The sequence below is a fragment of the Schistocerca nitens genome, chromosome 2 (assembly GCF_023898315.1).
Source record: "Schistocerca nitens isolate TAMUIC-IGC-003100 chromosome 2, iqSchNite1.1, whole genome shotgun sequence".
Lineage (NCBI taxonomy): Eukaryota > Metazoa > Arthropoda > Insecta > Orthoptera > Acrididae > Schistocerca > Schistocerca nitens.
Window position 1 is genome coordinate 256870399 of NC_064615.1, and position 14326 is coordinate 256884724.

Consider the following 14326-nt stretch of genomic DNA (forward strand, 5'->3'; position numbering starts at 1 on the left):
GTGTTAGCAGACAACCTTCGCATGGTTAAGTCTGTCCTTGGTTTTCTTTGTGAAACTGGTTTGTCCTCCCAGGTTTAAAGCTTCAATTTTCCCTCTGGAATTAGTCCCTCAGTTAGGTAAGCACTGGTTATGGAGGCCCTGACCATACCTCCATATCAGCCAGGTTCTCCCAGCCTTTTCCTTTCATTTTACCTGGTCTGTTGTGCAGTTTTGTTTCCCCTTTCCTTGTTTTCTTCCCCTGTTCATGTCCGCACAGAATCGTGATAATGGTATGGTGTCTGTGTAGGGACAGGTCAGTGGCAGTGTGTTGTTTCTGGAGAATTGCTGCTATCCCCATTTGCAAACCCCCCTCCTGTTCTTTCCTCTTTCTGCAGCCCTGACATCCCTCCTTCCTCTTTGTTTGCCTGTTATTCCTTCCCCCTGACTGGACTATGCTGTTTGTGTTGTTCCTCCATTGATTTCTGCCATCTTAGATCATGGCACTGACAACCTTGCTGTTTGGTACCATCTAACCCACCCACCCATGGTGATATCAGGTGATGCAGCTCTAAAGCTTAACCTCTGTATGTGCCACTCAATCAAGATTTGACAACTGTAGCTCTTCGTCACTGCCGAGATCCTTTGGTCCCCTGACGGTCTATGCCTACACAACAGATTCTCACTGGCAGATTCCTGAAACGACCCTCCTGTGTAGGAAGACAATCCCAAGAATTTGTTTGCTTTAGTCAACAACATCCATGGCATCACAGATGGTTCCACCTTTAATTTTCCTCATCAGTTACCTGCATTACGAAACTGATCTAATCAGTTATTGGGTCCTGTATCTGCCTACTCATTGTCTAAAGCTACTGTTGTTGCACACCTATCACAGCTATCAGCAGAGGTCATCCATCACATCATTCAAGAAGAAAGCCTCTATTCTCCAACTCCATCTTACCTCTGGCATCAAAGAGCTCTTGTAAATGCTAAGTATATGCCTGATATTGCGTAATGGACTCTGTGGTTGGTTAAACTATCACATGAATTGGGAGTCATATCACACACTTCTGACTCTTGGAGACAAAGCTTCATCTCGTGGATCAAGCCTGATGAAGCTGACAAGTGACACCCCCCTTCTCACCCAACACACCATCCAGCTCACATGAGTGGCAGAGGTGAGAGCATCTGCAGCACCGGCTACTGTGGCCAAGTGGTTCTAGGTGCTTCAGTCTGGAACTGCGCTGCTGCTATGGTCACAGGTTCGAATTCTGCCTCGGACATGCATGTGTGTGTGATGTCCTTAAGTTAGTTAGGTTTAAGTAGTTCTAAGTCTAGGGGACTGATGATTTCAGATGTTAAGCCCCATAGTGCTTAGAGCCATTTGAGCATCTGCAGCACAGCAGGAAGATATGCAGACTCCACACAATACCTACATCGCATCCATGATCAGCCTCGAGCCACTGCTGAAGTGCACCTGAACACTCTGCTGACTCCACATGGAACCCAACAGATGGTACACATGTGATATCGAGCACACCCATCCTTGCATATCCTCTGTTGGTTCTGCACTGTTTGGGGATGCAGCAGGGAACTGCCACACTCCCTGCATGTACCACACACACTACGCCATATTATGCAACAGTCGGCAAACACAAACTCCAACCAAGGTAGCCACCTGTACATACCGGATCAGATGACAAGTTTGAGTCCTGATTGATATGGGTGCAGAGGCCAGCAACATACCTACAGGTTTGGTACCTGCTCACACATCACTGACTAGGCTCCATTACATGCTGCTAACAAGTCTAACATCACAGTACTCTGCACAGCAGACCTTAAAATGCATCATCTTGCTCTTGGTCTGGACTTTATCTGGAAATTCCATGTTGCATATGTGGAACCTGTGCTTGGAATGAACTTTCTTAAACGTTTCTGTTTAAGCAACTGTTGTAGGCTTATCAAACACTACGCCAACTAACACATGTACACTCAACATGGCTGTAGCTACACTCACCCTCTTCAGCATCACCACCTCTACAGGACTCTAAGGTCAGTGGCACTTTGCTTCTGTTTTTTGCCCTAGTGTATGCCCATCTTGTACCTCGACTGCACCCCTACTTTTACGAGTACATATGGTGGGCATATGGCAGTGATTACTAATGGTACTTGCCATAAAATCAATGCTACACGAGGACCACCCATACACTGCAAGGCTTGCCGCCTCACCCCCTTAGGCATCATGCGAAAATGGCTGTCAGAACTATTAGACAGCAAGTAGTCTTCTGGCATGAGCCTTGTTCTCAAAAAAGATGGTTTGTTTCATCTATATGTGCATGTGGGGGAGGCAGAGGGGGAGACACTATAGAGCCCAAAACACTCGTTACTCTGGCCATCTCCCTGGTCCCACATGTACAGGACTTCGCCCAACAACTCGTGCGTGTGTGTGTGTGTGTGTGTGTGTGTGTGTGTGTGTGTGTGTGTGTGTGTGTGTGTGTGTGTGTGAGATCCCCCCGCGCCCCCCCCCCCCCACCACCACCACTGAGGAAAATGAACAGCATCTGGCCCAAGTCTAGTCCACACAGCATGACAAAGGATCAAAATTGGTGATAAGTTGCAACTAACTTGTGACAGTGTTACTTTCCTGGGTTATACCGTTTCTTCTGAAGGCATCCAACCAACATCTGACACTGTCGAGTTTATTCATCATCTCCCATTGCCTACAGACTACTATGAACTGAGGAGATTCCTCAGCATTATAAACTTACATTGCCAATGCATGCCTCACACTACTTCCATCCAGGCCCAACTTATTGATGCTACAGCTGGCAGAAACACCTGCTGCACCCTGGAGGGATGAAATGATCCATTCTTTCGACACTCTTAAAATGGCTTCAACCCTTGCTGTTATGCTGGCACACCCAGTATCCGACACATTTGTCACTGTTGTTGTGAGAGGTAAGTAGGTGCAGTCCTGTAGCAACACACTGGTGATACAACTGAGCCTCTCAGATTTTTCTATAAAAAGCTATTTTCTTCTCAGGACAAGTGGTAAACGTTAAACCGTAAGCTCCTCATAGTCTGAGCCAGTCAGGCATTTCCATGACTATAATCTTTACTGATCACTGGACACTCTATTGCTGTCCACAAGACAGGCAAAGACATCCCCCACCCACATGACTCAGGCAAACACACATATTAAGCTGTCAATATTCCATAGACATCTGCTACATAAGTGGAGCTAATGATGTTATTGCTGATTGTCACAAGTCAACATCATCTCCTATCAACATGAATGAGCTGGCTCTTACTTAAACATGACACTGAACTTGCAAGCATCCAAAAGGATCCCAATTCCACACTGACTTTTGAATTGTGCTTACAGCCAGGCTCCTCCCTGCCAACAGTGTGTGCTAGTTAAACAGGTACTCTCCACCCAGTCGTACCTCATTCACTCTGACACAGTATGGCATACCTTCATTACCTCACTCCCCCCCTGCGGGTCCGGGGTAAGAATAGGCCTGAGGTATTCCTGCCTGTCGTAAGAGGCGACTAAAAGGAGTCCATCCCCCTCAAGGGGGGTAGTTAGCGCCTGCATCCGGAGACAGACGGTTCCACGGCCTATATTTGTGGTATTTTTGGTTTTTTTCACGTCTCGTTTCTTCCTTCCCTTGGTTGGTTCCTTTCTTTGTTCTTCTCCATCTCACTGTCTTCCTTACTCTTTCCCTTGCCTTCTTTCCCTTGCCTTCTTTCCCTTGCCTTCTTTCCCTTGCCTTCTTTCCCTTGCCTTCTTTCCCTTGCCTTCTTTCCCTTGCCTTCTTTCCCTTGCCTTCTTTCCCTTGCCTTCTTTCCCTTGCCTTCTTTCCCTTGCCTTCTTTCCCTTGCCTTCTTTCCCTTGCCTTCTTTCCCTTGCCTTCTTTCCCTTGCCTTCTTTCCCTTGCCTTCTTTCCCTTGCCTTCTTTCCCTTGCCTTCTTTCCCTTGCCTTCTTTCCCTTGCCTTCTTTCCCTTGCCTTCTTTCCCTTGCCTTCTTTCCCTTGCCTTCTTTCCCTTGCCTTCTTTCCCTTGCCTTCTTTCCCTTGCCTTCTTTCCCTTGCCTTCTTTCCCTTGCCTTCTTTCCCTTGCCTTCTTTCCCTTGCCTTCTTTCCCTTGCCTTCTTTCCCTTGCCTTCTTTCCCTTGCCTTCTTTCCCTTGCCTTCTTTCCCTTGCCTTCTTTCCCTTGCCTTCTTTCCCTTGCCTTCTTTCCCTTGCCTTCTTTCCCTTGCCTTCTTTCCCTTGCCTTCTTTCCCTTGCCTTCTTTCCCTTGCCTTCTTTCCCTTGCCTTCTTTCCCTTGCCTTCTTTCCCTTGCCTTCTTTCCCTTGCCTTCTTTCCCTTGCCTTCTTTCCCTTGCCTTCTTTCCCTTGCCTTCTTTCCCTTGCCTTCTTTCCCTTGCCTTCTTTCCCTTGCCTTCTTTCCCTTGCCTTCTTTCCCTTGCCTTCTTTCCCTTGCCTTCTTTCCCTTGCCTTCTTTCCCTTGCCTTCTTTCCCTTGCCTTCTTTCCCTTGCCTTCTTTCCCTTGCCTTCTTTCCCTTGCCTTCTTTCCCTTGCCTTCTTTCCCTTGCCTTCTTTCCCTTGCCTTCTTTCCCTTGCCTTCTTTCCCTTGCCTTCTTTCCCTTGCCTTCTTTCCCTTGCCTTCTTTCCCTTGCCTTCTTTCCCTTGCCTTCTTTCCCTTGCCTTCTTTCCCTTGCCTTCTTTCCCTTGCCTTCTTTCCCTTGCCTTCTTTCCCTTGCCTTCTTTCCCTTGCCTTCTTTCCCTTGCCTTCTTTCCCTTGCCTTCTTTCCCTTGCCTTCTTTCCCTTGCCTTCTTTCCCTTGCCTTCTTTCCCTTGCCTTCTTTCCCTTGCCTTCTTTCCCTTGCCTTCTTTCCCTTGCCTTCTTTCCCTTGCCTTCTTTCCCTTGCCTTCTTTCCCTTGCCTTCTTTCCCTTGCCTTCTTTCCCTTGCCTTCTTTCCCTTGCCTTCTTTCCCTTGCCTTCTTTCCCTTGCCTTCTTTCCCTTGCCTTCTTTCCCTTGCCTTCTTTCCCTTGCCTTCTTTCCCTTGCCTTCTTTCCCTTGCCTTCTTTCCCTTGCCTTCTTTCCCTTGCCTTCTTTCCCTTGCCTTCTTTCCCTTGCCTTCTTTCCCTTGCCTTCTTTCCCTTGCCTTCTTTCCCTTGCCTTCTTTCCCTTGCCTTCTTTCCCTTGCCTTCTTTCCCTTGCCTTCTTTCCCTTGCCTTCTTTCCCTTGCCTTCTTTCCCTTGCCTTCTTTCCCTTGCCTTCTTTCCCTTGCCTTCTTTCCCTTGCCTTCTTTCCCTTGCCTTCTTTCCCTTGCCTTCTTTCCCTTGCCTTCTTTCCCTTGCCTTCTTTCCCTTGCCTTCTTTCCCTTGCCTTCTTTCCCTTGCCTTCTTTCCCTTGCCTTCTTTCCCTTGCCTTCTTTCCCTTGCCTTCTTTCCCTTGCCTTCTTTCCCTTGCCTTCTTTCCCTTGCCTTCTTTCCCTTGCCTTCTTTCCCTTGCCTTCTTTCCCTTGCCTTCTTTCCCTTGCCTTCTTTCCCTTGCCTTCTTTCCCTTGCCTTCTTTCCCTTGCCTTCTTTCCCTTGCCTTCTTTCCCTTGCCTTCTTTCCCTTGCCTTCTTTCCCTTGCCTTCTTTCCCTTGCCTTCTTTCCCTTGCCTTCTTTCCCTTGCCTTCTTTCCCTTGCCTTCTTTCCCTTGCCTTCTCTGGTCTCCGCCTCGGCATTTGAGACAGTCTGTCCTCTCTCTCTCTCTCTCTCTCTCTCTCTCTCTCTCTCTCTCTCTCTCCCCCTTTTCCTCTTCTTCCTTCCTCCCTGTGCGCGCCTGAAGGCCAACCCACGCGTTCGCACGCGTAGCCGGTGACGGGGTAACGCGTAATTCCCCGCCCTGGGTAGACAAGTAAGGCACGCATGTACCCCCTGGTAAAGGCCGGGCCCGGGGAGGGGTGATTGCCTGAGCTGATACCTTCTGACCATGCCGATTGGTCCCTCCGTCTGTTTTTCGGGAGGTGTGACATGAGGTGTAAACATTCACCTAAGGCGGGAGTGCCCTCTGAGAGGGTCCCCATAAGGAAAGAGCGTGCCATCGGAGACGCTGGCAATCATGGGGGATTCCTCTGCAATGGATCTCTCTTCTTCTCTCTCGACTTCTGCCCACAAACGGAAACATGACCAGCCACCAGTGACAAAAGTACTACCGCCTGCCCCACAGTTCCTCGTCGTTTCTCGATCTGAGGACGGCAAGGTTTTTTCCTCTGTCAACCCTTTCGTTATCCAGAAGGGCGTAGATGCCATAGCCGGATCTGTCAAGTCGTGTACCAGGTTGCGTAATGGTACCTTGTTACTAGAAACTGAGAGCGCCTTTCAGACACAGAAACTGCTTCGAGCCACACTCCTGTACACGTTCCCTGTCCGGGTGGAGGCTCACTGAACTTTGAATTCGTCTCGTAGTGTGGTCTATACTAGATCCCTTGACGGATTGACTGACAAGGAGATTCAGTCTTTCCTCGCTGAGCAGGGCGTGACGGCTGTCCATAGGGTCATGAAAAAGGTCAACAATGACCTTGTACCAACCCGAACACTTTCCTTGACCTTTCATAGTGTTCAGCAGCCATCGCGCATCAAAGCGGGCTACGAGGTTATTTCTGTTCGCCACTATGTCCCGACACCTACGCGCTGCTACCAATGTCAGCGTTTTAATCACACACGCCAGTCTTGTTCCAATGCGGCTAAATGTGTCACTTGTGGCAGGGATGCCCATGAGGGTGACTGTCCACCTCCGTCTCCTCGTTGTGTGAACTGTCAGGGTGACCATGCAACGTCCTCCCGCGACTGTCCCATCTATAAGGAAGAACGATGTATCCAAGAAATTTGGGTCAAAGAGAAAGTGTCCACTTCGGCTGCTCGCAAGCTGTTTGCTAGTAGGAAGCCCACGCTGCTCCCAGTGGGGAAATACAGTACTGTCCTCGCCTCTCCTCGGACTACCAGGGAGGTGCCAACCCAGACATACGATCTGACCTTCAGCACCACGGTCGTCCATTCGGCCAGTGCTAAGATCGCGCGGTCGACGTCACCTCTTCCTCCCATCACCCCACAGACACCAGCCCCATCATCAGCTTCTGCTAAGACGAAGACCCATAAGTCAGATGCACGGGCCTTCAAGAAGGAACCGTCCCGTGCAGACTTCCTACGTACCTCGACCTCCCAGCCATCGACCAGTACTTCCACCAAACGACCTTCCAAGAAGGCTCATAGGAAGCACAGTTCTCCTTCTCCGCCACGACGCATTTCTTCTCCTGCGCCACCCAGCGGTTGCCGCCCCAGGCCGTCATCCGTTTCGCCTGGCCGCACCACTGGTAGCCGAACATCTGGCCGTTCACCGGTGGAGGAAGCTCCCCCTCCCAGCCATCTTACCAAGCTGGCCGATGAACCTATAGAACCAATGGACGATGACTGTCTGCCTACTGATAGCGGCGGCAGTGCTCGCTCGAAGCCAGGCCCTCAGCGACTTCGAGGTGACCCCTTCTTTCATCTTCCTTTTCTTCTTACGATGGCACTTATTCACTGGAATATTCGCAGCATTCGTTCCAACCGAGAGGACTTGGAGTTGCTGCTCCGCTTGCACCATCCGCTCGTCGTAGCCCTCCAGGAAACGAAGCTACGCCCATGCGATCAAATTGCCTTGGCACACTGCACCTCTGTGCGCTTTGACCTACCCCCTGTGGTAGGTATTCTGACTCATGGAGGGGTTATGTTGCTGGTCCGGGATGATATTTACTACGATCCCATCACATTGCACACCGGCCTGCAGGCAGTTGCCATCTGAATTACTCTCCCCACTTTTACATTTTCCATTTGTACCGTTTACACTTCATTGCCGTCTGCTGTTACCACGGCAGACATGATGCAACTTATTGCTCAGCTACCTGCACCATTTTTGTTAACAGGAGACTTCAATGCCCACCATCCCCTTTGGGGCTCTCCAGCATCCTGCCCGAGGGGCTCCCTGTTAGCAGACCTTTTCAACCAGCTCAATCTTGTCTGCCTGAATACTGGCGCCCCTACTTTTCTTTCGGACACATCTCACACCTATTCCCATTTAGACCTCTCTATATGTACTACCCAACTTGCATGCAGGTTTGAGTGGCATGCACTTTCTGATACATATTCGAGCGACCACTTCCCGTGTGTTATCCATCTCCTGCAGCATACCCCCTCTCCGTGCTCATCTAATTGGACCATCTCCAAAGCAGACTGGGGGCTCTTCTCTTCCAGGGCGACCTTTCAGGATCAAACCTTCAAGCTGCGATCGTCAGGTCACACACCTCACAGTCATTCTCACTGCTGCTGAATATTCCATCCCTCACCCTACATCTTCTCCACATCGCGTACCGGTCCCCTGGTGGACCGCAGCATGTAGAGACGCTTTACGTGCTCGTCGACGTGCTTTACGCACCTTTAAACGCCACCCTACAGTGGCGAATTGTATCACTTATAAACGATTACGTGCACAGTGTCGTCGTATTATTAAAGAAAGCAAGAAAGACAGCTGGGCTGCTTTCACAAGCACCTTCAACAGTTTTACTCCTTCTGTTGTCTGGGGTAGCCTGCGTCGGCTATCTGGCACTAAGGGCCACTCACCAGTTTCTGGCTTGACGGTCGCAAATGACGTCCTTGTGGCCCCTGAGGATGTCTACAATGCCTTCGGACGCTTTTTCGCAGAGGTTTCGAGCTCCGCTCATTACCACCGTGCCTTCCTCCTCCGCAAACATGCAGAGGAGGCTAGGCCACCTAACTTCTGCTCCTCGAATCGTGAAAGTTATAATGCCCCATTCACCATGCGGGAACTCGAAAATGCACTTGCCTGGTCACGGTCCTCCGCTCCAGGGCCTGATTCTATTCATATTCAGATGCTGAAGAACCTTTCTCCTGCGGGTAAAGGTTTTCTTCTTCGTACTTACAATCGCATCTGGATTGAGGGACATGTTCCCGCATGCTGGTGCGAGTCTATTGTTGTCCCGATTCCTAAGCCGGGGAAGGACAAACACTTGCCTTCCAGTTATCGACCCATCTCGCTTACCAGCTGTGTCTGTAAAGTGGTGGAGTGAATGAATGGTTAACTCTCGTTTGGTTTGGCTGCTCGAGTCTAGACGCCTACTTACCAATGTCCAATGTGGATTTCGTAGGCGCCGCTCTGCTGTTGACCATCTGGTTACCTTGTCGACCTTCATTATGAATAACTTCTTGCGGAAGCGCCTGACCTCGGTTGTGTTCTTTGATTTGGAGAAGGCTTACGACACCTGTTGGGGGGGGGGGGGCGGGCATTCTCCGCACCATGCATACATGGGGCCTTCGCGGTCGCCTCCCTCTTTTTATTCATTCCTTTTTAATGGATCGACAGTTCAGGGTACGTGTGGGTTCTGTCCTGTCAGACTCCTTTCGCCAGGAGAATGGGGTGCCACAGGGCTCAGTTTGGTGTGTCGCTCTCTTCGCCATAGCGATCAATCCAATAATGGATTGCCTCCCAGCTGATGTATCAGGCTCCCTTTTCGTGGACGATTTTACCATCCATTGCAGCGCACAGCGTACATGTTTCCTGGAGCACTGTCTTCAGCGTTCTCTTGACCGTCTTTACTCCTGGAGTGTCGCCAAAGGCTTTCGTTTTTCTGCCGAGAAGACGGTCTGTATTAACTTCTGGCACTACAAAGTGTTTCTCCCACCGTCCTTAGGATTCGGTCCCATTGCTCTCCCATTCGTGGAGACGACAAAATTTTTAGGTCTTACATTTGACAGGAAACTTAGCTGGTCTCCATGTGTCATATTTGGCTGCCCGTTGTACCCGTTCTCTAAATGTCCTCAGTGTTCTCAGTGGTATGTCGTGGGGAGCGGATCGAACCGTCCTACTTCATCTATATCGGTCGATCGTCCGCTCCAAGCTGGATTATGGGAGCTTCTTATACTCCTCTGCATGGCCATCCATCTTACGCCGCCTCAACTCCACACATCGGGGTTTACGACTTGCGATCGGAGCGTTTTATGCTAGTCCCGTCGAGAGTCTTCATGCTGACTCTGGTGAATTGCCACTCACCTACCAGTGCGATATACTGCTTTGTCGGTATGCCTGTCTGCTACTGTCAATGCCCGACCACCCGTCTTATTGTTCCTTTTTTGACGACTCTCTCGACCGTCAATACGGGTTGTATGTCTCTGCCCTGCTACCCCCTGGAGTTCGCTTTCGTCGCCTCCTTCAACACCTTAATTTTTCACTCCCTGCAACCTTTCGAGTGGGCAAGAGCCACACGCCACCTTGGCTCCAGGCTCAGGTTCGCGTTCACCTTGACCTCAGCTCGCTCCCAAAGGAGGTTACCCCCGGTTCGGTCTACCACTCCCGTTTTGTCGAACTTCGTTTGAAGTTCATTAATATGACCTTCATTTATACAGATGGCTCAAAGACCAATGACGGGGTCGGGTGTTCTTTCATTGTCGGGGCACAAAGTTTCAAATACCGGCTCCATGGCCATTGTTCGGTCTTCACAGCTGAGCTCTTTGCCCTCTACCAGGCTGTTCTTTACATCTGCCGCCACCGACATTCTGCTTATGTCATCTGCTCCGATTCCCTGAGCACCATCCAGAGCCTCAGTGATCCGTATCCGGTTCACCCTTTCGTGCACCGGATCCAACGCTCTCTTCAGCAGCTGGTGGACGTCGGTTCTCCGGTTAGCTTTCTGTGGGTTCCTGGCCATGTCGGTATCCCTGGGAACGAAGCTGCAGATGCCGCGGCTAAGGCTGCGGTCCTCCAGCCTCGGACAGCTTCTTGTTGTGTCCCATCATCAGATTGTAGCAGGGTCATTTGTCGGCACATTTTATCGCTGTGGCATGCCGATTGGGCTGCACTTAGAGACAACAAGCTTCAGGCCTTGAAACCTATTCCCATGGCTTGGACATCCTCCTCCCGCCCTTCTCGGCGGGAGGAGGTCATTTTGGCCTGGTTACGAATTGGACACTGCCGGTTCAGCCATCGCCATCTGCTGACGGCTGCGCCGGTGCCGTTCTGCCCATGTGGGCAATTGCTGACGGTCCGCCACATTTTAACGTCCTGTCCGGATTTTAACACACTGCATCTTGATCTTGGCCTGCCATGTACTCTAGATGCCATTTTAGCGGATGACCCACGAGCAGCTGCTCGCGTTCTTAGTTTTATCAACTCGACAAACCTCTCTAAGGATATTTGATTATGCTGTTTTTTTAATCCTATGCCTGTCAGTCTGTCTTTTATCGTGTTTTCCCTTTTAGTTGCTGTTTTAAACTTGTGCCTCACGGTGCATTCCTAACGTAGTCTGGGCGCTAATGACCATTGAAGTTGTGCGCCCTAAAACCACTACATGACTTATTACTGAATGCTTTGTCCTGCCTGAAGCAAAGACTGATCACTGCAGCTGATGCACACTTGTATCCTTTGTCAGAAAAGCAGTCAGACAAGATATACAACCTCCTTTAGGTCAATTTAACATCCCCAAGGGTTGCTTATGACACGTACACATGAAAGTACTCAGCCGTTTATCTCGTACAATGGCTGACTCAGTTGGTAGTGCTTTCTTGCCTTTTACCAAACTGTTAGCTGTGTAGTGTCAACAAGTTACACACACACACACACACACACACACACACACACACACACACACACACACACACAAAGCAAGGGACTTTGCGAACACTGGCACCACACCCTATGGCAACTCTTGTGTGCCACAGTGATTTGTCATCAGAGGAGCTAATATCTTGGCACCAGTGTTGTACGCAGAGGACCTACAAACTAAAAGCATCACTGGCAAACCTTCAGCCAGCTGACCTCAGAGAGAAATTTGACCTCCCAACTCAAGAGAGCTCTTTGCTATTTTGAACAAGTAGGCTCACATATTTCTCTCATTCATACCAGAAACCTTCATTCATGAACGCTCCAACTGCTAATAAGTCATGTTTCATGACTCGGTTCATACACCTCTCTAGCCTCCATACTTGATCACTCACAAAGTCCTTAGTTAAGGACAGAACACTGTTGACACACTGTTAAATAGCAAATGAAAACTCTCTCTATGAATAGGATGAAGTAGGCCTGGATATTATCCAATGACCCCTCCCTAACATCATTGATTCCAAAATGTATGCAGAAAGAAGCAATATGTGATCAGTTAAAGGCACTGCATAAATACACTATCAGAAAAAAATTAGTACACCTAGGAAGAAATCAGATTTTGATCTGATGACAGCGTATACTACCTGTGGGAAAGTAGATGTACTCATAATGATTTCAACCTTGTCTGCCAACAGACAGTGTAGTGACATAGCTACCAGAGCGCAATCTGTTTCCACCCTTTAATGGAGAACTCTCTAGTTGGAAGGCTTGTTGTAGCGCAAACATGTGAAACAAGCAGGAAACTGTATCGTGGAGATGCACTCGTGCTTTCTGCAGCCAAAAGATTTTTAAAAGGGGTTTCAAACTGTGGCCTTCTGTGTGGCTAGATGGTCCTTTTGGAGAATTACCACCTAAGTTAAGCAACAAAGCTTGTCGGTGGTCAGATGAACAGCCACACACTCACAGACAAGGTTCTGGACATCTACACAGCAGATTCCTGCTAGAATTGTCATAACATCAGCAGTGGAAGATTGCACAGCTACCACAGCACAATAAGAGGGCTCATGAGCCCAGGTGTATCAAGACACCGTTGCAAACTGGTTATTAGCAGAGGGACTACAGGCATGCACTCTTCTAGATTGTCTTCCACTCACACCATCAATATGCATGGTTTGAACGGTGCTGCCAGAGGATCACTTGGAAGATGGAATGACATGCCATGGTATTAAATGGTGAAATAAAATTCTGCCTGCACACAAGTGATGGTCATTTTTGTGCACAATATAGACCTGGTGAGCACTCTCGTAGTGAATTCATCTATGAAACACTTGCCTTGCCCAGTCCTCATGGTCTGAGGTGTGATAAGCTAAAACTCTCATTTAGTTTTGGTGTTTCTGGAGGGGACACTAACCAGCACCTGATATGTGCAGAATATTGTTAGACCCATTCTTAAGCCATTTTTGCAGCAGGTAGGTGATTGCATAGGTCAAGCAGGTGTGGCATAACGTACCCCAGAACAGTGTTCACCATCTATCTGATAAACTGGATGCCAGAGTTGTTGCATGCACCCGCCTGTGGAGGCTACACCACATACTAATATTGTTCTACAGCCTGGATCAATACCTGATACCTCTGCATTGCTTGTGCTATTGATCTGTGAATGTAATCGTTTCATGTACTCCATATGAATTGTTGCAACAATAAATCTTGAGTGAATTGGAAACCTCTAAATGGGCACACTGGCATACTATTTTTTTTTCCAGTGTAATTTCATACCTGCACATTATGTACAGTATTTTATCTTTGTTCTATTACATTCCTTTTGCTTTTCAAGTTTTTAAAGCAAGGCGCTTTTCATCTGTAAAGTAATAAACAGCAAAGGAGTGATAAACCCACTGATTTTCTTATTTGATAGAGAACTTTCAGATCAAGAATAAAAAGATATTCAATTATCCTTTTTCCTTTCACTGATATTGCTCGTAGAGCAGGTCTCAATATCTGGTTTTAAAAATATTGAAAACTGCAATTAAAGACTTTTTCTGGCTCTGTGAAACTTCGTTTAATTCATATTTCTCTGAAATCTTTACATAGTGATGCATGTACAAATAAAATTTGATCAGTATTAGTTGGTAAATAGGGAAGAAATAAAAATGTGTGTATTTGAATTCGCTAAATTTCCTTTGCCTTTCAACCAAAATCTGTTAACTCAAAAATATTTTGGTTCCTTAATTAGGTTCATAAAAGGAACAAATATGCCAAGTTACATCAAAATCTGAGACAATGGGTGTCAAATCTCATTTTTTGGTTAATCTAACATGGGATGATGACCCTTTAGTGCTCGTCAAGTATGCTGTAAAAATTTAGCAACAGCTGCTCTGTATGATCCTACCTCTACATTTTTAGAGTAGGCACGAAAGATAGTATTTCATTTATTACTCATTCCTGAATGTTTCACTCAACACCTAACTTAGAGGTCAGTATGTCACCAACTGAACTGGTAATTTTAATGGTCAAATTGTAAGCATAAGAAACATGAACTTGGATACGATGTGGTAGATTTATCTGTCTAGTTAAATTTTTATTTAAAATGACTAAGAAAGTGAGACTAGTTCATTAATCTATTTTATAATCAGAAAGTGTTAAATTTTAATAACTACTGCAAGTTTTTGTCAATTTTCTGCAGAAGCAAGCTGGGCATATT

General features: G+C 48.0%; 1 protein-coding gene across 1 annotated transcript; it reads right to left on the reverse strand.

Annotated features, from left to right (window-relative positions):
- Window positions 1–1408: 1408 nt before the first annotated feature.
- LOC126234962 (cylicin-2-like) lies at window positions 1409–5719 on the reverse strand. Its single transcript, XM_049943701.1, has 2 exons — window positions 3764–5719; window positions 1409–1582 (listed from the first exon to the last, which is right to left on the reverse strand). Exons 1-2 carry the CDS (start codon window positions 5717–5719, stop codon window positions 1409–1411), a joined length of 2130 nt encoding a protein of 709 aa, XP_049799658.1.
- Window positions 5720–14326: the final 8607 nt, after the last annotated feature.

Bases quoted from the DNA above. Each gene is read 5' to 3' on its own strand.
- LOC126234962 (XM_049943701.1), bottom strand. From the start codon at position 5,719: ATGCCGAGGCGGAGACCAGAGAAGGCAAGGGAAAGAAGGCAAGGGAAA. The intron at 1,583-3,763 runs GCAAGGGAAAGA...TGGTACATGCAG, and splicing joins AAGAAGGCAAGGGAAAGAAG to GGAGTGTGGCAGTTCCCTGC.